At 46.3% G+C, this 21,475-nt stretch overlaps 1 protein-coding gene across 8 annotated transcripts in view; it reads left to right on the top strand.

Moving 5' to 3' along the window:
• DYM (dymeclin) overlaps positions 1–21,475 on the top strand; it is a 143,995-nt gene that overhangs the window by 98,242 nt on the left and 24,278 nt on the right. For all 8 annotated transcript variants that reach the window (XM_039364096.1, XM_039364102.1, XM_039364103.1 and 5 more), the window contains exons 10-14: positions 4,204–4,380; positions 6,191–6,369; positions 8,501–8,626; positions 17,847–17,960; positions 19,610–19,704. In XM_039364096.1, coding sequence (XP_039220030.1) covers positions 4,204–4,380; positions 6,191–6,369; positions 8,501–8,626; positions 17,847–17,960; positions 19,610–19,704 — 691 coding nt within the window. The remainder of the gene's footprint in view (positions 1–4,203; positions 4,381–6,190; positions 6,370–8,500; positions 8,627–17,846; positions 17,961–19,609; positions 19,705–21,475) is intronic.

A 21,475-nucleotide genomic window follows, 5' to 3' on the forward strand; every position in this document is an offset into this window, starting at 1 on the left:
TTGAACAGTCACTAAGCAGTCAGTCATACGTTAAGGACAGGGGACTTCAAACTTGGCCCTTTTATGACTTGTGGACTTCAATTCCATGCTGGCTGAGGAATTCTGGGAGTTGAAGTCCACAAGTCATAAAAGGGCCAAGTTTGAAGTCCCCTGGGTTGGTTTCATCTAGGCCAGAGGGTCTTCAAAGTTGACCCTTTTATGACTAGTGGACTTCAACTCCCAGAATTCCCCAGTCAGGCACGCTGGCTGAGGAATTCTGGGAGTTGAAGTCCACAAGTCATAAAAGGGCCGAGTTTGAAGACCCCTGGTCAAGGACTACTTGTGTATGTGTTTTTGTACAGCACCACTAATGGGCCTGGTGCTGGGTTCAGATTGCAGGCAGATCTTTCCCTCAAGGAATTTGACCTGTGTACAATTTAACACCTGAGAAATGAGGGACAAAGAAGGAAGAGAAAGCTGAAGGACAAAATGGCTCCACCGGAAGGCCTCTTCAAATCTAGAAGGCCCACAACAATGACAGAAGCGTTTTAAAATCCTTAGTGACCTTGTCTTTAAAAACCAGGCCAAGCATCTGCCCCCCCCTCAAAAACTCCCCCCCCCAAATCTGCCTCCAGTTCCCTTTTCACAGGAGACAAATGAGTCTGCCAAGTGGAAGGGAGGGAATTTTAGCACATTTTTAATCTCTTCCAGCATCCCGGTTCCCACAGTGGCCAGCCAGATGCTTCCATTTTTGAACGCCGTGGTTTGGCAATTGGGTCAGCTTTTGACACACAACCACGAGCCAGCTTTGTGCGCCGTGCAATTAAGTCCTTCACGGTTATACATTTTCCAAGGAAGGCGCGTCGTTTATTGTGTCTAATTCTAGCCGTCTCTAAAATGCGTTCTCGGCCGTGAACATTTGACATATATTATAAAAATCTGATCTCTGGGTTGGAAATGATTATCGATAACTTCCGGAAATAAAAGTGGTCAGAATTGACCTTTGCGTTGAGAGGAGGAACATAAAATAACAATGTGTTTTCAAAATGAAAAGAAAAGTGGTGGGACTTGTAATGGTTTATTTATCCTAGGTTGGTCTGATGTATTTGCTGAAAATTCAGTTTCAAAATTCTTTTTTATTCAGGAAAATAGGTTATATTGGGTTTTTTTAAAAAAGCCATGCAGTTTCTAGCTCGTATTTTGCAGAATCTGTCAGATTCTGATAGGAACTTCTAGACTGGACTGAACTGAGACACTAGAGCAGGGGTAGGCAACCTTGGGTCTTTTAGGACTGGTGGACTTCAACTCCCAGAATTCCTGAGCCAGCATGGCTGACCTTGGAGACCTCTCCCTTTCCCCTCAGCGTGGCTGCCTCAGGAATTCTGGGAGTTGAAGTCCACGAGTCATATAAAAGAGCCAAGATTGCCTACCCCTGCCCAAATGCCTTAATTTTGACCGTGAGGAAAAAATATTTAAATATTTAAAGCAGGGGTCTTCAAACATGGCCCTTTTATGACTGGTGGACTTCAACTCCCAGAATCTCTGAACCAGCATGAGGGAACTGTAGGCCCTTCATGACTCGTGGACTTCAACTCCCAGAATTCCTGAGCCAGCATGGCTCATCTTGGAAACCTCTCCCTTTACCATCAGCATGGCTGGCTCAGGAATTCTGGGAGTTGAAGTCCACAGATCATAAAAGAGCCAAGGTTGCCTACCCCTGCACTAGACAAAGAATAACAACTTTTTAGCTCTCTTTAGGTAGGATTTACGTTTTGAAATGAAATTAAGAGATTACTGGCAACTTTCCTGCTGGCTGGGAAATTCTGGGAGTTGGAAGTCCACACCTCTTAAAGTTTCCAACTTTGAAAAAAAAAACACTGATCTAAATGGACATGTATTTTGAGTAGAAATCCATTTGAAAAATCCACTGTCGTGCTTGCAAATTCAGCGCTCGCTTCTCTGTCGTCTGTATAGTTAACAAACTGCTCGAGGCTACTATGCCTGTGGCGTGCCATTCTAGAATGACATATTTATTCTGGGATGTTGGATTCAGTTTTTCATCTCTCCAGCAAGAGCTCCTTTTTTACCCATTTCCATGGCAATTTCCTCCTCCACCTGGTTTACGTGAAAAGTTATCATAACCACATTTCACTTGGTATGCACTTTTCCTGACGTGTACTTTTCGCAAATTTCTTGGAATACAACTTTAGAGAGTGATACAAACTGCTGGTCCTAAAACATATGAAGAACGATTGCTGGAATTGGGAATGTCTGGTTTAATGAAGAGAAGGACGAGGGGTGACATGCTAGCAGCCTTCCAGTATCTCAGGGGCTGCCCCAAAGAAGAGGGAGCCAAGCTGTTCTCCAAAGTGCCTGAAGGCAGGACAAGAAGCAACGGATGGAAACTCATCAAGGAAAGAAGCAACCTGGAACTAAGGAGAAAATCCATAACACTGAGAATAGTCAACCAATGGAGCAGCTTTACTTTCAGAAGTTGTGGGTGCTCCATCACTGGAAGGTTTTAAGAAGAGACTTGACAGCCAGTTGTCAGAAATAGCATAGATCTCCCGCATGAGCAGGGGGGGTTGGACTCAATGACCTTCAAGATCCCTTCCAATTCTGTTACTGTCACTGCTTTTCATAAAACATGGCTTGCTTTTCTGCACATAAGGAAAAAACATGTAATTGATAGGCTGACCAATATGTTTAATATACCATGAAGTTACTAAAAAGAAACCCCTGTGGAACAACAGTGTGCGTTGGCTTCTGATAGGATATGTATGATGCCCTGGCTTTACAATCTGCACTGTAATCATGGCATGATCCAGGGAGTTGTCTTAGGTTCATCTCTGGCCTTATAACTGATAGACCTCTTTCTTCATTTCCAAATTTGCCCTTTGGAATTGAGAATCTTAATTTAAGGAGGCAGTGGTAAGCTTGTAGCTGTGCCATGTAATGAAGAGTCTCACAACGCCACGGATTCAAGCAATATTCAGTATTTAATTTGGGGGCTGGTGTCTTCTGTTTGGTCAGTTTGGGAACTGAGTCTATCCCCCCCTTAAAAAAATAAAAGCTTAAAAGTTACAGGTACGGTATTCTCAGAGAATACAATGACTTACTTTTTGCTTGTGGATATAGGTTGCATGCCTAGTTAATATGCAATTATTTAATATGCAGTCCCATATGCTTCTAATGTTTAGGTGAATTCCATGTTGGTTCGTGGTTATTACTGATCAGTAACCCATATCAGGGAGGATGTATGTCTGGTCTCAATTTGTATAGAACAGGTTTTCTTTGACTTTAGCTTCATTCTTGATGACTACTTGGACTCATCCATGCAATGTTGGCAATAATACCAAAGAGGTTTGCTTCTGGCTTCTTTCAGGAAGTTTTTTTTTTAATTTACCAATTCTTTATTTTTGCAAAATTACATTTTGTAGCAACTGTGAGAGGGACCTCAGAGTCCTAGTGGACAATCACTTGAATAGGAGCCAGCCGTGTGCTGCAGCTGCCAAAAAGGCCAACACAGTGCTGGGCTGCATTAACAGAGGGAGAGAATCAAGATCACATGAAGGGTTAATACCACTTTACAAGGCCTTGATAAGGCCACACTTGGAATACCGCACCCAGTTTTGGTCACCACGATGTAAAAAAGATGCTGAGACTCTAGAAAGAGCACAGAGAAGAGCAACAAAGATGATTCGGGGACTGGAGGTTAAAACATATAAGGAACGGTTGATAGAATTGGTTATGTCTGATTTAATTAAGAGAAGGACGAGGGGGGACAGGATAGCAGTCTTCCAGTATCTCAGGGGCTGCCCCAAAGAAGAGGGAGTCAAGCTATTCTCCAAAGCACCCGAAGGCAGGACAAGAAGCAACGGATGGAAACTCATCAAGGAGAGAAGCAACCTAGAACTAAGGAGAAACTTCCTGACAGTGAGAACAATTAACCAGTGGAACCACCTGCCTCCAGAAGCGGTGGATGCTCCAACACTGGAAGTTTTTAAGTAGAGACTGGACAGCCATTTGTCTGAAATGGTATAGGGTTTCCTGCCTGAGCAGCGGGTTGGACTAGGTGATCTCAAAGGTCCCTTCCAACATTATTATTATTGTTGTTGTTGTTGTTGTTGTTATTATTATTATTATTATTATTATTCAAATGTCATTCAATTATTAAACTAAATTGATTTGAGGAGTGTAAAACAGATGTTTCTCTTCCTTTAGCTGGCTTGTGGACAGTCTTTACACTAGGAGGAAGCAAGCGAGCCTCCCAGCAGGAAGAGTCATCACCTCTCGCAAATCAAAGTCTGTTGCTGCTGCTCATCTTAGTAAATCTGACCGATGCTGCAGATACACCCAACCCTTATAAACAATCGGTTGTGTCCTTCAGGAACACACAAGGTATGTATCTTTTAAAAAGTGCCAATTTCCTGGAAATTTTCCGGGAAATACCCCAGTGTCCCGACTTTCATTAGTTGATGATTTGGCTAAAGAAAAACATCCCAAAAAGTAAGAGTATACAGGGCTGTTTTGATTCCTTCGCCGAGCCACACTTTTAGGTTGGTTGTATGTAAAAAATTGTGCTCTCTCTCCTCTGGAGGAGTTGCATTGCCTCTTATACATGGGCAATATCTCATTTAATGACTGTCTCGCTTAGCAACAGAAATGTTGAGCTCAGTTTTGGTCATAAGTTGATTACTACCTGTATTCTCCTTTATTGGTACACAGCGTACTTTAAGATTACTTTTTCAAGAAAAGAAGGTTACTGTTTTTTAAATTCAGTTTCATTGTGGGGATAATTGTAGCAGAAGACATATATGAGGAATTTATACAGAGAAGTGTGTTTACACGTCAAATTTAAAGATAATGACTTCGCATGCTACAAACATTTTAGAGCCAACTCACTAATCCAGTGATGGCGAACCTTTTAGAGACCGAGTGCCCAAACTGCAACCCAAAACCCACTTATGCATTGTCGGGTGCCGGGTGGGTGTGGCCCATTGGGTGGGTGTGGCCCATTGGGTGGGCGTGGCTGCGGTGGTAACGGCAGACTGGGTGGGACTAAAAAGTTCAATCAATCAATTCCAACTTTGCAAGATCTTTTTTTTCTCACGAGAAGTTGAAATTGACTGATTGGTTGAACCTTTTTTTTTTTTTTTTTTGCACACGGTGGCCGAGGCCTAAAGTGAAAAGGTTTTATAAAACCCAGGTGAAGGCCTAGGGCGACGGCGCGTGTGTCCATAGAGAGGGCTCTGAGTGCCACCTCTGGCACCCGTGCCATGGGTTCGCCACCACTGGAGAAATGGTCAAAACCCATTTAAGTTTCATAGTCTTCAAGCTTAAACCTTGCTTGTAAGATAAACGATGAGTGAACATACTCTGGGAAGAATTGGTGGTTTGGAGAAGACTTCTTTCTCTGTTCATTTTCCCTATAAACTCCTTTCCCCTTTTAATTTTTTTTTTTCTCTATCTGAATATCAAAATAGGAATTCAGCTCTGGTGCTAGGAAATGGCTGAACGGGAGGCCATTTTCAGGGGAGATTCGTTTATTGCAAGGAATTCTCCCCCCCCCCCCAACCTTTATTTCTCCCATCAGTGCCCCCTCTATCTGTATGCACATTTTAGTTTCGCAAATAAGGGAGTTGCGAATATATCCTTGTGGAGAGATAACATGCAGTTCCCCTTGGCCTGAGTCAGACCACTGCCCTTTCTCATCACAAGCTGCCTTCATCTCTAGGCTGGGCCAGCTGTTCCAGCTAATCAGCATTATCAGTTCTACTGCTCGATAGCCTGATTAGCCTTTAATCAGACATAACAGAAACAGGGCAGTCCTGGTTCTTGTAAAACGTCACTGGGAGATTGACAGTCCTTGATCGTTTGGAAGGTTATAGGATGGTTCAATGAAAACAGATTAGATTCTTGTGTTTTAAATCACTCTTCCATCTGTTGAGGTAAGGTGATTTGTAATCATATCAGTCCCTCCTATGAATGCAGAGCCAATAAATAAGAAATAAACCTATGGTGGATGGACAGAGTCTCTGAAAAGGGCAAGGCCAAAGCCTGTTGGTCTGCAGACTGAAGGCTACTGAGTCACACCGCGAAGGCTAGCTTCATTTTTATTGGGACCAGAGGGGAAGAAACCTCGAAAAACGCGTCAAAAGGATTGCATTTCACTGTACACGATCTTTGACGTTTGTTTGTTTTCTTCCAGATAGCACAGCGTTGTCTTCACCAAATCCTCATGCTTTCCAGATCAATTTTAATAGTTTGTACACCACGTTGTGTGAGCAGCAAAACTCTGACCACGCCACCCTGCTCTTGTATAGCCTTTTGCACCAGAACAGCAATGTTCGAACATATATGTTGGCCCGGACAGATATGGAAAACCTGGTAAATATTTTCTCTGCGTGCAACTCATCAAGTCCAAAAATGTAACAGGAAATCTTCCGTGTGAAACGCCGGCTTTTGAATTGCTGAGAGAACGGGACGCTAGAGAGATGCTGCTTCCTTTAACTTGTGAATGAAGTGATTATAGGCAGCAGCTGATGGGTTTTAGAGTAGGTGGGGATTTGTGGGTGCTGGGTATGTTCAATTATGATTGGGGGGGGGAATCAAGATTCTGGTCCCTTCTCAGCCATTGAATCTCATTTGGGATCTTTAGGACCCCCACCTCACAGGTTAGGATTAAGTTATATGGTTAAAGGAATGAAGATTGCAGTGGACGCCACCTGGAGCTCTTGAAAGAAATAGGGCAGGGGTCTTCAAACTTGGCCCTTTGATGACTTGGGGACTTCAATTCCCAGAATTCCTCAGCCAACATGGGGGAACTTTGGCCCCTTCATGACGCATGCCTGGCTGAGGTATTCTGGGAGCTGAAGTCCACCAGTCATAAAAGGGCCAAGTGTTGAAGGCCCCTGGTCTGGATCCAAGCCCGCAGTTTCATCAAAATGGCCGACTGAGGAATTCTGGGAGTTGAAGTCCACCAGTCATCAAAGGGCCAAGTTGAAAGACCCCTGAAATAGGGAATACAAATCTAGCAAATAACTCTCACGACTTACTCTTTCTATACCTGTAACCAGCATTGATTTTCACCAGGCTCAAGAGTGACTCGTCCTTCCGAGTCGGTAAAATGAAGACCCAGATGGTTGGGGACCACATAGGCTCACTCTGTAAACCGCTTAGAGAGGGCTGTAAAACACTGCGAAGCAGCATATAAGTCTACGTGCTGTTGCTATTGCTATATATGCTATGGCTGTTCACCCAAGCCTGGTTCACGTAGCCCTTGACTTACAACTGTAGTTGAGCCTGGAATTACATTCATAAGATGGGGGAGGATCATGAAGCAGGTCACCACACAAGCGTGACCTTGTGATCCTTTTTGCAGTCTTAAAGCAAATGTCAGGGATGTTAAACAAATTCTTTGCCCGCAATTAATGTTTTTTGCCAGAAACCAGAAGTAAACACCAGTTTCCAGGAAAAAAAAACAACCTCATCAATTGTGGCCATGTGACTGTCGGATGCTGCAAACAGCCACAAATGCTGGCTGGTTGCTGAACACCCAGGATGTGGTGGGGGGGGGGGAGGTAAATGTCAATCTTTGAAATTGGGTTATAAGTCTCATTGTTGGGATCTGCCCTAATTTCGAAAGGGCGCTAAGCAACCAATCATAAGCCAAGGACGGCCTTTATTTGCTAAATGATTTTAAACGGAAAAAATGAAACTTAGCAGTTTTGTCTAGTGGTTAAGGTAGGGGTCTCCAACCTTGGCAACTTTAAGACTTGTGGACTTCAACTCCCAGAATTCCTCAGCCAGCTTTGGATTCAAATCCATCCCCACCCACCTTTATTTTTTAAGAAAATCCCCCTTTCTATGAAGCATCCTTGACAAAACACTGGGTTATTTCTTGGCTTCTGAATCCTACTTTATATTTGGCTAGTTTGGCTTTTTCTGACTTACTTTTTAAAAAAATAATTGCAAATGTTTGTTTAGCAACTAAAATTGGGACCGGCAACTCAATCGTTAAGCCAATTGGGTGGGTGGGTTTATTTTTTATTGATTGATGTGTATCCTGCCTTTGTTATTTTTGTAAACAACTCCAATATACATAATTCCCTTCTTCCTCCTGTTTTCCCCACAACAGCCTTGTGAGGTGGGTTGAGCTGAGAGGAAGGGACTGGCCCAAAGGCACCCAGCTGGTTTTTGTGCCTAAGGCAAGACTAGAACTCAGAGCCTCTTGGTTTCTAGCCTGGTGCCTTAACCCAGGGGTCCTCAACTTTGGCCACTTTAAGACTTGTGGACTTCAACTCCCAGAATTCCTCAGCCAGCCCTTAGGGGAGGAATTCTGGGAGTTGAAGTCCACAAGTCTTAAAGTGGCCAAGTTGGAAGACCCCTGCCTTAACCACTAGACTAGATAAAACTGTCTAAGTTTTTGGCTAAAATCAGGAGATTATTAAAGCCTGGATTTTTGGTTACAAGCATCCTAATATTAATTTGTCCTTATCTCTATTTTTTCCTTCCTGAGGTTTTGCCAATTCTTGAGATTCTTTATCATGTTGAAGAAAGGAATTCACATCACGTTTATATGGCACTGATAATTTTGTTAATCCTTACGGAAGACGACGGCTTCAATCAATCCATTCACGAAATTGTAAGTTAGGTATATTCAGAAGGCACGGTTGATTCACTGAACACAAAATAATGAGCAAAGGTCTATCTTAATGAAGATGAACGTAAATTTTTATGCATGCGTTGGACGTCTACTTTCTCAATACAGCTTTTTTTTTTTAATGAATTCTCATTTACTTTTCTTCTTGTAGCTTTTATTCCCAATACTTTTTGGAAGTACTCGTTGCTTTTTAGATAGATAGACAGACAGACAGACAGACAGACGGGTGGACGGATGGACGGACAGATAGATAAAGATATACAGATGCAGATACAGATATATAGATTAGATCAGTGGTGGCGAACCTATGGCACGCATGCCAAAGGCGGCACTCAGAGCCTAGTGGGAATGAATGGAAAACGATCAGAAATATCAACATTGTGCCTGTTTTAAAGGAAGAATAAAGGATAAACATTATACAGACGAGCGGGATTTTTTTGGAAGTAAACTCGTATCTGTCTCTAAGCTCCTTCTTTCGAATTCATTTTTTGGAGCGACCAGGAATGAGTGAGGCCTCCCCAGAAGCGGCTTTGTTTATTTTAAGCAGCTTTGGATGGAATCAGCTTTTGTCCTGTGGTCAAAAAGAGGGAAAATAAAAACAACTCCTTTGTCATGGTTCCGAAAGAAGAAGCTCTTCAAACAACCTTGAGGCATTGTTTACCTTAAAGAATCTTTAATTGCAACAATTCTACAAGGCCTTGGTAAGGCCACCCTTGGAATCCTGCATCCAGTTTTGGTCACCACGATGTAAAAAATATGTTGAGATTCTAGAAACTAGAGTACAGAGAAGAGCAACAAAGAGGATCAGGGGACTGGAGGCTAAAACACATAAGGAACGGTTGCTGGAATTGGGGATGTCTACTTTAACGAAGAGAAGGACGAGGGGGGACAGGATAGCAGTCTTCCAGTATCTCAGGGGCTGCCCCAAAGAAGAGGGAGTCAAGCTATTCTCCAAAGCGCCTGAGGGCAGGACGAGAAGGAACGGATGGAAACTGACCAAGGAGAGAAGCAACTTGGAACTAAGGAGAAACTTCTTGATAGTGAGAACAATTAACCAGTGGAACAACCTGCCTCCAGAAGCTGTGAATGCTCCAACACTGGAAGTTTTTAAGAAGAGACTGGACAGCCATTTGTCCGAAATGGTGTAGGGTTTCCTGCCTGAGCAGGAGGTTGGACTTTATGACCTCCAAGGTCCCTTCCAACTTTATTATTATTATTATTAGTAGTAGTAGTAGTAGTAGTAGTAGTAGTAGTATAACATAGCTTCCCCACGTACATAGAGAAGCCAAAATCTGAATTCTCCTCCCCCAAACACACAGTATCTAAGCATAACTCACTCCTTCATTTAATGATCATTAATCACATTCTCAATTAATTTGAAGTGCGAACTTTCCCTCCGTAACTGGCTATTACTTATCTTCTCTTATTACAACCAACCTTGAAGAACACTCTACTGAGATATTGTTAGGGCTAACTAGTCCCCAAGCACATTCTTCCCCCTCCCCTCCAGCACCACCTAATTTTAACTCCAAAGGTAACACAGGTTGAATAGAAAATGTTTGCATCTTCATGTATTGTCAAGCAAGAACATCCGATGTTAGCAGCCTTGACACCCTTATTCTGGCGGAGTTTTCCATGCTCCCTTTTGTGGCCTGTCAAGAGCCCTGGAATTTGTTTTCCTCTTGGGCAGGGGTGTCAAACTCAATTTCATTGAGGGCCGCATCAGCATTGCGGTTGCCCTGGGGGGGGGGGTCAGAGTGGGTGCGGCCTACTGGGTGGGTGTGGATGGAGTGGGTGTGGCCTATTGGGTGGGCCAGCTCTACATCGTTCAAGGGTGCCTGTGGGGGTCTGGGCAGGAGTGGGACTGATCTGGGGGTCTCTGGCAGAAGGGGGTGGGACCGGGGCAAGCGCCAAGGCATGGTCCATTGGAGGAGCCTGCTGAAACCCTTCCCCAGGGCCCGTCAAGCCGGATACGTGAAGTAGGCAAGGGCCATTTGCTGGCCACTTCCAAGTGATGGTCCATTTCTTCATTCCTCACAAAGGGTGACCCCTCCCCAGCAGGCACCCAGGGGGCGGGGGTGACGCGGCAGGGGCCGGTTCCTTGCTGTTTCCAGAGGGCCTTGTGGAGCTAAGACTGAATGCGTTTCAGCATCGATGGCCGCCACAAAATTGTACATTGGCTCCCGTCCGGCCTGGGCCAGGGCCAAGGCAGCGGGGGCCGTTCCCTCACTGTTTCCAGGATGGCTTCGCGGGCCACATGAAACCACTTCGTGGACCGCATCCGCCCCCCAGGCCTCGTGTGTGACATGTCTGCTCTTGGGCTTCACAACCCCCATTCATTGATTGGGAGTTTAGATTAATTTGGGTAAGTACCATTTCACACATCCCCGATTACGGGGAGGCCTCGACTCACAGCCACAACTGGGCCCAGCGTTTCCATTGCTAAGCGAGACAGTCATTAAGTAGGTTTTGCCCCATTTCATGGCCTTTCTTGCCACCGTTGTTAGCTGAATCACTGCAGTTGTTAAGTTAGTCCCACGGCTGTTAAGTGATTCTGACTTCATTGACTCTGCTTGTCAGAAGGTGACAAAAAGGGGGGTCACGTGACCCCCGGGACGCTGCAACCGGCATAAGTTCAGGCCAGTTTCCAAGCATTTGAATTTGGAGCGCGTGACCGTGGAGATGCTGCAACGGTCATAAGGGTGAAACACGCTCATAAGTCACTTTTTTAAAGTGTCGTAACTTTAAACGCTCACTAAATGAAGCGTTGTAACTGTAACTGTATACGGGCCCTTATTTCAGCTCCCTCAAGGAAGCCACAAACCTCTTTTTAATGTTATTTTCTTTAAAAAAAAACTTTCTTAAAGCCACTGCAATTGTAGGTTGCCTTAACAGGGAAAGAATCACGATAACGTAAAGTATTAGTACTGCTTTATAAAGCCTTAGTAAGACCACCCTTAGAATATTGCATCCAGTTTTGGTCAAAATATTATTAAAAAGATGCTGAGACTCTAGAAAGAGTGCAGAGAAGAGCAACAAAGATGATCAGGGGACTGGAGGCTAAAACCTATAAGGAACGGTTGCTGGAATTGGGTATGTCTAGTTTAATGAAGAGAAGGACGAGGGGGGACAGGATAGCAGTATTCCAATATCTCAGGGGTTGCCGCAAAGAAGAGGGAGTCAAGCTATTCTCCAAAGTCCTTAGAAGGCAGGACAAGAAGCAACAGATGGAAACTAACCAAGGAGAGAAGCAAACCTGGAAATAAGGAGAAACTTCCTGACAGTGAGAACAATTAACCAGTGGAACAGCCTGCCTTCAGAAGCTGCAAATGCTCCAACACTGGACGTTTTTAAGAAGAGACTGGACAGTCACTTGTCTGAAATAGTATAGGTCCTCCTGACTGAGCAGGGGGCTGGACTAGAAGATCTCCAAGTTCCCTTCCAACTCTGTTATTCTGTTAATGTGCCCAGAAGATCCTTGTCTGAAATAAAAATGTGACTTAGGACTCTTTGGAAAGAAGATTTGAAAATGCAAGTTCTCCCTTTAGAACAGGAACGGTCGTGTTCCTGTTTATTTCTTTTGTTTATTTGTTTACTGAGGCAGATATGCTGCTCCAGTGAAATAGGATGCTGGGTGGCTGACAGTTCCAGATCCACTCTGCAAAGTAGAAGCATCGCAATCCTGCACAGATGTAACAAAAACAATCAAGGTAATTACCATAGCACTCTTCTTCCGGAAGCTCATGCCCCCTTTTCCCAAAGGATTTCTCTGGCTTTCCAAAATGCTCGGCTTGAGTCTTGACTTTATAAATATTGGGAACGGTCAGTGATGTTTAAAAAATAATGGAGCGTCATTTTCTTTGGGGAGAGCTTCTGTGCTGCGTTTCTCATCCGTGGATCTCCACACACGTTCATTTAATTCAGGCAGGATTCCAATTAATAGGAGGACAGAATTTGAATTGGGCAACCTGATTTTCTACTCCGCTGGAAGCCTCTGTAGGTAGTCCTTGACTTATGACCACAATTTCTGTTGCTAAGTGAGACGTTTGTTAAGTGAGTTTTGCCCCGTTTTACCACCTTTCCTGCCACCGTTGTTGGGTGGAATCGTGGCAGTTGTTAAATTAGTAACGTGGTTGTTAAGTGAATCCAGCTTCCCCATTGACTTTGCTGATCAGCTGACCCCGGGATTCTGCAGCCGTCGGTCGCCAAGCGTCTGAATTTGGCTCACGTGACCGTCACAGTCCTAGCTGTGAAGAACGGTCACTCTTCTCAGTGTCTTTGTAACTTTGAACAGTCGCCAAATGAACTGTTGTAACTTGAGGATTACCTTGAGCAATTAATCGTTGCTGAATGAAAATAACCCTTATCCTTAAAAGCACTTTGACGATCCGAGATGAACATAATGTCAAAGGAACAAGTACAGATTGGGTGAGATCTGGCTCAAAAACAGCAAGTGTGAGAGGGACCTTGGAGTCCTAGTGGACGATCGCTTGACCGTGAGCCAGCCGTGTGCAGCAGCAGCCAAAAAAGCTAACACAATCCTGGGTTGTATAAACAGAGGCATAGAATCAAGGTCATGTGGAGTGCTAGTAGCGCTTTATAAGACCCTAGTGAGGCCATACCTAGAATACTGCAGCCAATTCTGGTCACCACATCACAGAAAAGATGTTGAGAGTTTGGGAAAAGTTAAGAGAAGAGCAACTAAGTACAGTGTTTCTCAACCTTGACCATTTTAAGGCATGTGGACTTCAACTCCCAGAATTCCACAGCCAGCATTGCTGGCTGTGGAATTCTGGGAGTTGAAGTCCACATGCCTTAAAATGGTCAAGGTTGAGAAACACTGAACTCAGAGGATCCAAGGCCTGGAGACCAAAACATACAAAGAATGACTGGGGGACTTGTGCTTGGCTAGTGTAAACAAGAGAAGAAATAGGGGAGACAAGATAGCAGTGTTCCAGTATCTGAAGAGCTGCCACAAAGAAGAGAAGGGGGTCACTAGAGAGAAGGATGAGAAACAATGGTTGGAAACTGACCAAAGAGAGAAGCAACCTGGAATCAAGGAGAAACTTCCTGACAATGACGACAATTAACCAGTGGAACAGCTTGCCACCAGAAATCGTGGACGCTCCATCCCTGGAGGTTTTTAAGAAGAGACTGGACAGCCACTTGTTTGAGATGGCAGGTTCTCCTGCTTGAGCAGGGGGCTGGACTAGAAGACCTCCAGGGTCCCTTCCAGCTCTATTCTATTCTAATTATCCTATCTTCCATAAGTTCCTCAGCTCTTCCTCCTTTGCTTCCCTTTCCAGAATCATCTTAACTAAGCTGAGAAGGCGATGCTGACATCCTTCCCTCCCCAACTCTCTCAGGGGCAGGGAGGAGTAGCGGCTACAGACCTTACAAGCGTGAGCTGAAGGTAGTAGCAGCCCACCCTGTACCCGTGATTCCTTCCTCTGGCGTTCAACGAGAAGGGCAGATTTCTAAAGTTCCTCTGGGAAGCCAGAGTGCCCAGTCAGGCTGGATTAACCGGAGTCGGTCAAAGATTTAGTTAAACACACATTGAGACGTTTAACTGTTGAGGACGCCCGTTTCTACCCTCTTGCTCAAGGAACGTAAAATCTGCTGGTGAATGAGAGGCTGAGAATAAGTGAAAGCCCTGCCAGAGGCTTTTCTTTTACTCTGATATTCCTGCAACTCGTGTGTGTGAAACGGATTTGTGCTGGTTATATATCTTCGGAGCCGTTTGTTATCCCGGTGTCTTTTGCGCTTGGAATTAATCCGCCTCTCAGAATGAGAAAGTGAGTCCAGCTGGCAATTGGGAAAGAGAGGCTGGCCTATTTTGTCCTCCCCAGGGGTGGGGGTTCTTTCCCTCCGTCCCTCTCTCCCTCCCTCTCTCCTTTTTCCTTTTCCTTCCCTCACTTTTCCTCTGTCCCTCCCTCCCTGTCTCCCTCTCTCCCCCCTTTTCTCCCCCTTTCTCCCACCCTCCCTCTCTCCCCCTCTCCTTTCCCCCTTTATTTCCCTCTCTCCCTGACTCCCTCTTTCTCCCCCTTTCTCTCCCTCCCTCCCTCTCTCCCTCTCTCCTTTCCCCCTCTCTTTCCCTCTGTCCCTCCCTGTCTCCCTGTGTCCCCCTTTTTCTCCCCCTTTCTTCCACCTTCCCTCTCTTTCCCTCTGTCCCTCCCTCCCTGACTCCCCCTTTTTTCCCCTTTCTCCCACCCTCCTCCCTCTCTCTCTCCATTCCCCCTTTCTTTCCCTCTCTCCCTGACTCCCTCTTTCTCCCACCCTCCCTCCCTCTCTCCCTTCCTCCTCTCTTTCCCTCCCTCCCTCCCTCTCTCCTTTCCCCCTTTATTTCCCTCTCTCCCTGACTCCCTCTTTCTCCCCCTTTCTCTCCCTCCCTCCCTCTCTCCCTCTCTCCTTTCCCCCTCTCTTTCCCTCTGTCCCTCCCTGTCTCCCTGTGTCCCCCTTTTTCTCCCCCTTTCTTCCACCTTCCCTCTCTCTTTCCCTCTGTCCCTCCCTCCCTGACTCCCCCTTTTTTCCCCTTTCTCCCACCCTCCTCCCTCTCTCTCCATTCCCCCTTTCTTTCCCTCTCTCCCTGACTCCCTCTTTCTCCCACCCTCCCTCCCTCTCTCCCTTCCTCCTCTCTTTCCCTCCCTCCCTCCCTCTCTCCTTTCCCCCTTTATTTCCCTCTCTCCCTGACTCCCTCTTTCTCCCCCTTTCTCTCCCTCCCTCCCTCTCTCCCTCTCTCCTTTCCCCCTCTCTTTCCCTCTGTCCCTCCCTGTCTCCCTGTGTCCCCCTTTTTCTCCCCCTTTCTTCCACCTTCCCTCTCTCTTTCCCTCTGTCCCTCCCTCCCTGACTCCCCCTTTTTTCCCCTTTCTCCCACCCTCCTCCCTCTCTCTCTCCATTCCCCCTTTCTTTCCCTCTCTCCCTGACTCCCTCTTTCTCCCACCCTCCCTCCCTCTCTCCCTTCCTCCTCTCTTTCCCTCCCTCCCTCCCTCTCTCCTTTCCCCCTTTCTTTCCCTCTCTCCCTGACTCCCTCTTTCTCCCACCCTCCCTCCCTCTCTCCCTTCCTCCTCTCTTTCCCTCCCTCCCTCCCTCTCTCCTTTCCCCCTTTATTTCCCTCTCTCCCTGACTCCCTCTTTCTCCCCCTTTCTCCCACCCTCCCTCCCTCTCTCCCTCTCTCCTTTCCCCCTCTCTTTCCCTCCCTCCCTCCCTCTCTCCTTTCCCCCTTTATTTCCCTCTCTCCCTGACTCCCTCTTTCTCCCCCTTTCTCCCACCCTCCCTCCCTCTCTCCCTCTCTCCTTTCCCCCTCTCTTTCCCTCTGTCCCTCCCTCCCTGACTCCCCCTTTTTTCCCCTTTCTCCCACCCACCCTCCCTCCCTCTCTCTCTTCTTTCCCCTTTCTTTCCCTCTCTCCTTGACTCCCTCTTTCTCCCCCTTTCTCCCACCTTCCCCCTCTCTCCCTCTCTCCTTTCCCCCTCTCTTTCCCCCTCCCTCCCTCTCTTCTCTCCTTCTCCCCCTTTCCCCCTCCCTTCCTCTCCCTCTCTCTTTCCTGCTTTTTAATGTCTATATAAGGCCGATGGGAGGCACAGTCTGTTCTGGATGGAGGGGGTATTCTCAGATATACGTCTATATTTTAGGCCAAGCCAAAGATATTTGGGGAAACTTGGTCTTCTAAGTCAGGGCTCTGCCACCTTGACGACTTTAAGCCTGGTAGACTTCAGCTCCCAGAATTCCTCAGCCAGCATAGCTGGCTGAGGAATTCTGGGAGCTGAAGTCCACCAGGCTTAAAGTTGTCAAGGTGGCAGAGCCCTGTTTTAAGTGCCTGAAGGCTACAAAGATATGGAGAAACAAATTAAAGATTGAATCTCTCAACAAGAGGTGACTGTTTTCCAGAAGCCATCTTGTTCTCTGGGGCATAGAAGCAGATGCACAGTTTGGAGAGCGGAAGCCATGGTTAGTTTGCCTTTGGCCAGCTCTGGCTGCTCTTCCAGGTCGGTAGAACACAACTAGATTCACTCTTATTCAAACAGTTATGTTAAATAACCCACACAGTCGCCCTTTTCTTTGCATTCTGGAGAGGATTCTATGGCTGTCAGTACCTTGACATTTTTGAAGAGGCGGTTTGTTTTTTTTTTTAAATTTCTTTTAAAAAATATTTTATGTGCAAATCGATCATGCTAGAGCAGTGGTGGCAAAGCTATGGCACGGATGCCAGAGTTGGCACTCAGAGCCCTCTCTGTGGACACACACACCATCGCCCCAGCCCCGCCACCCCCGTGGCCCCCTCCTCACCAGCAGCCCCCCCGGAGGAGAGTCACCCCACGCGCAGCCTGCGCAGAACAGCGCAGCGCAGCCAAGCACATGGCAGCGAGGACAAGACTCTGCCCTCGCGCCCCATCGTGTACAGATGAAGCTGCAGGGCGTGGACAGAGGGCATGGCTGCCATGATGCTGCTGGGCCACCATGGCGATCTGCTGTGGCGGGTCGTGGAGGTAGTGGGTGGCCCTGCGGGCAGGAGAGGCGGGGCAGGGGCAAGGCAGTTTTTGGGCACTTGGTGTCTAAAAGGTTCGCCATCAATGCACTAGAGGCCACACTTGGAATTCTGCATCCAGTTTTGGTCACTGCGATGTGAAAAAGATGCTGAGACTCTAGAAAGAGTGCAGAGAAGAGCAGCAAAGATGATCAGGGGACTGGAGGCTAAAACATACAAGGAATGGCTGCTGGAATTGGGGATGTCTAGTTTAATGAAGAGAAGGACGAGGGGGGACAGGATAGCAGCCTTCCAGTATCTCGGGCTGCCCCAAAGAAGAGGGAGTCAAGCTCTTCTCCAAAGCACCTGAGGGCAAAGACAAGAAGCAATGGATGGAAACTAATCAAGGAGAGAAGCAACCTAGAACTAAGGAGAAACTTCCTGACAGTGGGAACAATTAACCAGTGGAACAACCTGCCTCTAGAAGCTGTGAATGCTCCAACACTGGAAGTTTTAAAGAAGAGACTGGACAGCCATTCGTCCAAAATGGTATAGGGTTTCCTGCCTGAGCAGGGGGTTGGATTAGATGACCTCCAAGGTCCCTTCCAACTTTATTATTATTATTATTATTATTATTATTATTATTCACTTTTCTACCTTAGGAAATAGAATCTGAATTGAGGGCATGACGTTGACTTGTCAAGGTTAATAATACACTCCGTTCCTCTCCGTCTTTGCAGATCCTGAAAAATATTACTTGGTATTCAGAGCGTGTGCTGACCGAGATTTCGCTGGGGAGCCTTCTGATTCTCGTCGTCATAAGGACCATTCAGTACAACATGACAAGGACAAGGGTAAGTTTTGTAGCTTAGATTTATTTCAAGTGGAGCAGATGTTTCATTTTCTGCAGGGGCAACCAAAGTTTCTAGCAAAAGCTAGTACTGTATAAAGAGCCCGTCCTTGGCCCGTGGAGGAAAGAGGTCTGAAATGAAATCCCAGTCTTGTATGACTCTAGGGCAGGGATGGGGAACGACGGCCCCTTTATGGCCTGTGGACTTCAACTCCCAGAGTTCCTGAGCATGGTTGGCTCAGGCATCCTGGAAGTCCAGGAGTCCTAAAGGGAGCCATGGTTCCCCATGCTGGCTCAGGAATTCTGGGAGTTGAAGTCCATCAGTCATGAAGGGAGCCATGGTTCCCCATGCTGGCTCAGGAATTCTGGGAGTTGAAGTCCATCAGTCCTAAAGGGAGCCATGGTTCCCCATGCTGGCTCAGGAATTCTGGGAGTTGAAGTCCATCAGTCCTAAAGGAGCCATAGTTCCCCATGCTGGCTCAGGAATTCTGGGAGTTGAAGTTCACAGGTCATAAAGGGGCCGTCGTTCCCCATGCTGGCTCAGGAATTCTGGGAGTTGAAGTCCATCAGTCATAAAGGGGCCATAGTTCCCCCATGCTGGCTCAGGAATTCTGGGAGTTGAAGTTCACAGGTCATAAAGGGGCCGTCGTTCCCCGCCCCTGCTCTAGAGAGATGAAATAGATGCAAGGAAGGAAGAAAATATGGGACATGTCCGTTGTAATCCAAACACCAAAGTTGCTCAAGAAGGGAAAAATATAAATGCTTCAGCTCTAATAACTCACGTTTTTTTTCTCCCCCATCGAATACGTGAAGCTATCTTATGCAATTAGGCAACTAGTCTGCAAAAGGCAGCGTGGGTGGTAATGGTGAGGCACAAGCGCTAAACCTGATGGTGTTGGGGTGGGAACTTTGCAGAATAGCATTCAGCACGGAGTTTTACGTTTCGATAAGCGTGGCTCCTATAGTGCTCGTTTAAGTGACGCCTCCTTTGTGTGAGAGATTGTGTACCAGTTTGTAAGTAATATGGGAAATGTATTGTTACAAGCCTACATTTTTATGGGGGGGGGGGTAAGCTGCATTTAGCCAAATAAAGTAAACATTAAAGCTTGAAATATAAGCCGCTTTACCTTGAAATGTTGGTCAGCATTAATGAACTCAGCAACTCCAGCATAAAAGATGTAAAGCTATTGAGCTAGGACAGTGTTTCTCAACCTTGACCATTTTAAGGCATGTGGACTTCAACTCCCAGAATTCCACAGCCAGCATTGCTGGCTGTGGAATTCTGGGAGTTGAAGTCCACATGCCTTAAAATGGTCAAGGTTGAGAAACACTGAGCTAGGATGACTTAAGCCAGGGGTCTTCCAACTTGGCCACTTTAAGACTGGTGGACTTCAACTCCCAGAATTCCTCAGCCAGCCCTCAGGGCTGGCTGAGGAATTCTGGGAGTTGAAGTCCACCAGTCTTAAAGTGGCCAAGTTGGAAGACCCCTGACTTCAGCTATCCAAGGCTTGGTTTGCTTTTATTGCCCCTCTGCCTCCAGTAAATAGCAAAAGACTGGGGAATTCTTTCTTTTTGACAGGCCCTGCAGTGTCCAGGAAGGATAATCTGATATGTGTGTATGTGTGTTTTTTTTCCCCATCTCATCTCAAACAGGACAAATACCTCCATACAAACTGCTTGGCAGCCCTAGCCAACATGTCCGCCCAGTTCCGCTCGCTTCACCAGTACGCCGCGCAGAGAATCATCAGGTAAATGCCAGTCTTGTACGGAATAATCCCATGACGTTTTGTTTTCAGTTCTGCCGGAGCGAACCTCCAGTCCCTAAATTTAAATATTGACCCTGAACTTCTGTTCAGCTTCACCGAGTCTAGAGTAAATGTTTATGGATGGTATGGATGGCAAACATTAATATTGCTGGCCCTGAGAAAAAAGCAACTAATGGGTAACGTGTCGGAAAAAGCCCTGCTTAATCAGTATTGAATAAATGAATATATTATTGAGTTAAGGGTGATTTGTGACAGATGCCTGTGAAACGAGGGTTCTACAAGAGCAGTTATTTGTGATTTGTGTGAAGTATTTTATGTGGACTGATGAAGCTGCTTGATGTCCCTTCTCAATATTTAAAAATTCAGTGTATTTGAGGGATTTTCTGCAAGTGATTTGCCGGCCAAGGAAATGTCTCCCTGTAAATCGGCTTCAGGAAGACAAGGCAGTGTCCACAATTATTCTGTGCACATTCAGTTCCTCACTAGACCTGCGTGGTGCAACTGTTGCCGTGTGTCAAAACGGGGGTGTGCGTGTGGCTCAGGACTGAGAATTTAATACAACTTGCCTTCTTCACATGGAACCCCAACATTCAGAGTTCCTTAGTCCACTGCTTGAGTATCACTGCATCCTTATTCCAGGTCTTTGGTTCTTAACCTTTTTGAACGAATCGCCCCCTTGAGCCAATGAGGAAGTTGTCATCGCCCCCCTCCCCCAACATAACCTCTCAATCACAACATAGGAAATAATTCTTCCATTTATGCAAACACTTGTTTTGTTTTCTTTAAAATTGTCATCAGGACATATCGATACAAATAATTTATTTCCAATCTTTTTCCCATATCTCCCATATTCTGGCTAATGGTGTGCCACTGTATGGGCAGAGGCTGTTGCGCAACTCACATGAAGATAAGCGATGCGTATTCACATATGTACAGCGTTCTGTACTGAAGCTAGCCAGAGGAACATTTGAAAATACAATTCAATCCACTAATAGCGAGCGATCTGTTGTTTTTGTATGACAGATATACAGCGATTCACTGTACGAAAAAGTCTCAAAAGTGTCCCCAAAAATTCTCGCTCCATCGCCCCCATATCGTCCCCTTTTCATTCCTTCACCCCCACGTCGCCCCTTTTCATTCCATCGCCCCCCTGAAAAATGAAATCGCCCCCTGGGGGGCAATATCGCCCAGGTTAAGAACCACTGCTCTAGGTCACAGGGGTAGGTAACCTCGGCTCTTTTATGATTCGTGGACTTCAGCTCCCAGAATTCCTGAGTCAGCAGAGCTGACTCAGGAATTCTGGGAGCTGAAGTCCACGAGTCATAAAAGAGCCGAGGTTGCCTACCCCTGCTCTAGGAAATCTAACTTACACAATTAAAACGAAGCTAGATAATATATCTTATCCTATCCACCATGCCCCCCCCCTGTGAAGTCTGACCCCACCCCTGTCCTTCCGCAAGGGCTTGAAGACCCGGCTCTGCCCGTTGGCCTGGGGACTTTCCAGCACAGGAAATCGGGAGTCCAGGCAGTTCAGATGAATATATAGGTTTATTATATGCGAACGTTTTCTACAAGAATCTGAACTACTAACGGTCAAAGCGACTTGGCAATAGATAGTGGTGGGATTCAGCCGGTTCGCACCAGTTCGGCAGAACCGATACCTAAGCCACCCCTGCCGCCTCCCTCTGCCAACCCTTTGTTGCCGCTACCGTACTTCCTTGCGCACACTTTCTTGTCGCCCTGCATCAGCCAC

Source organism: Crotalus tigris, unplaced genomic scaffold, assembly GCF_016545835.1.
Source record: "Crotalus tigris isolate CLP2741 ecotype Arizona unplaced genomic scaffold, ASM1654583v1 scf7180000019651.407290, whole genome shotgun sequence".
Taxonomy (NCBI): Eukaryota; Metazoa; Chordata; class Lepidosauria; order Squamata; family Viperidae; genus Crotalus; species Crotalus tigris.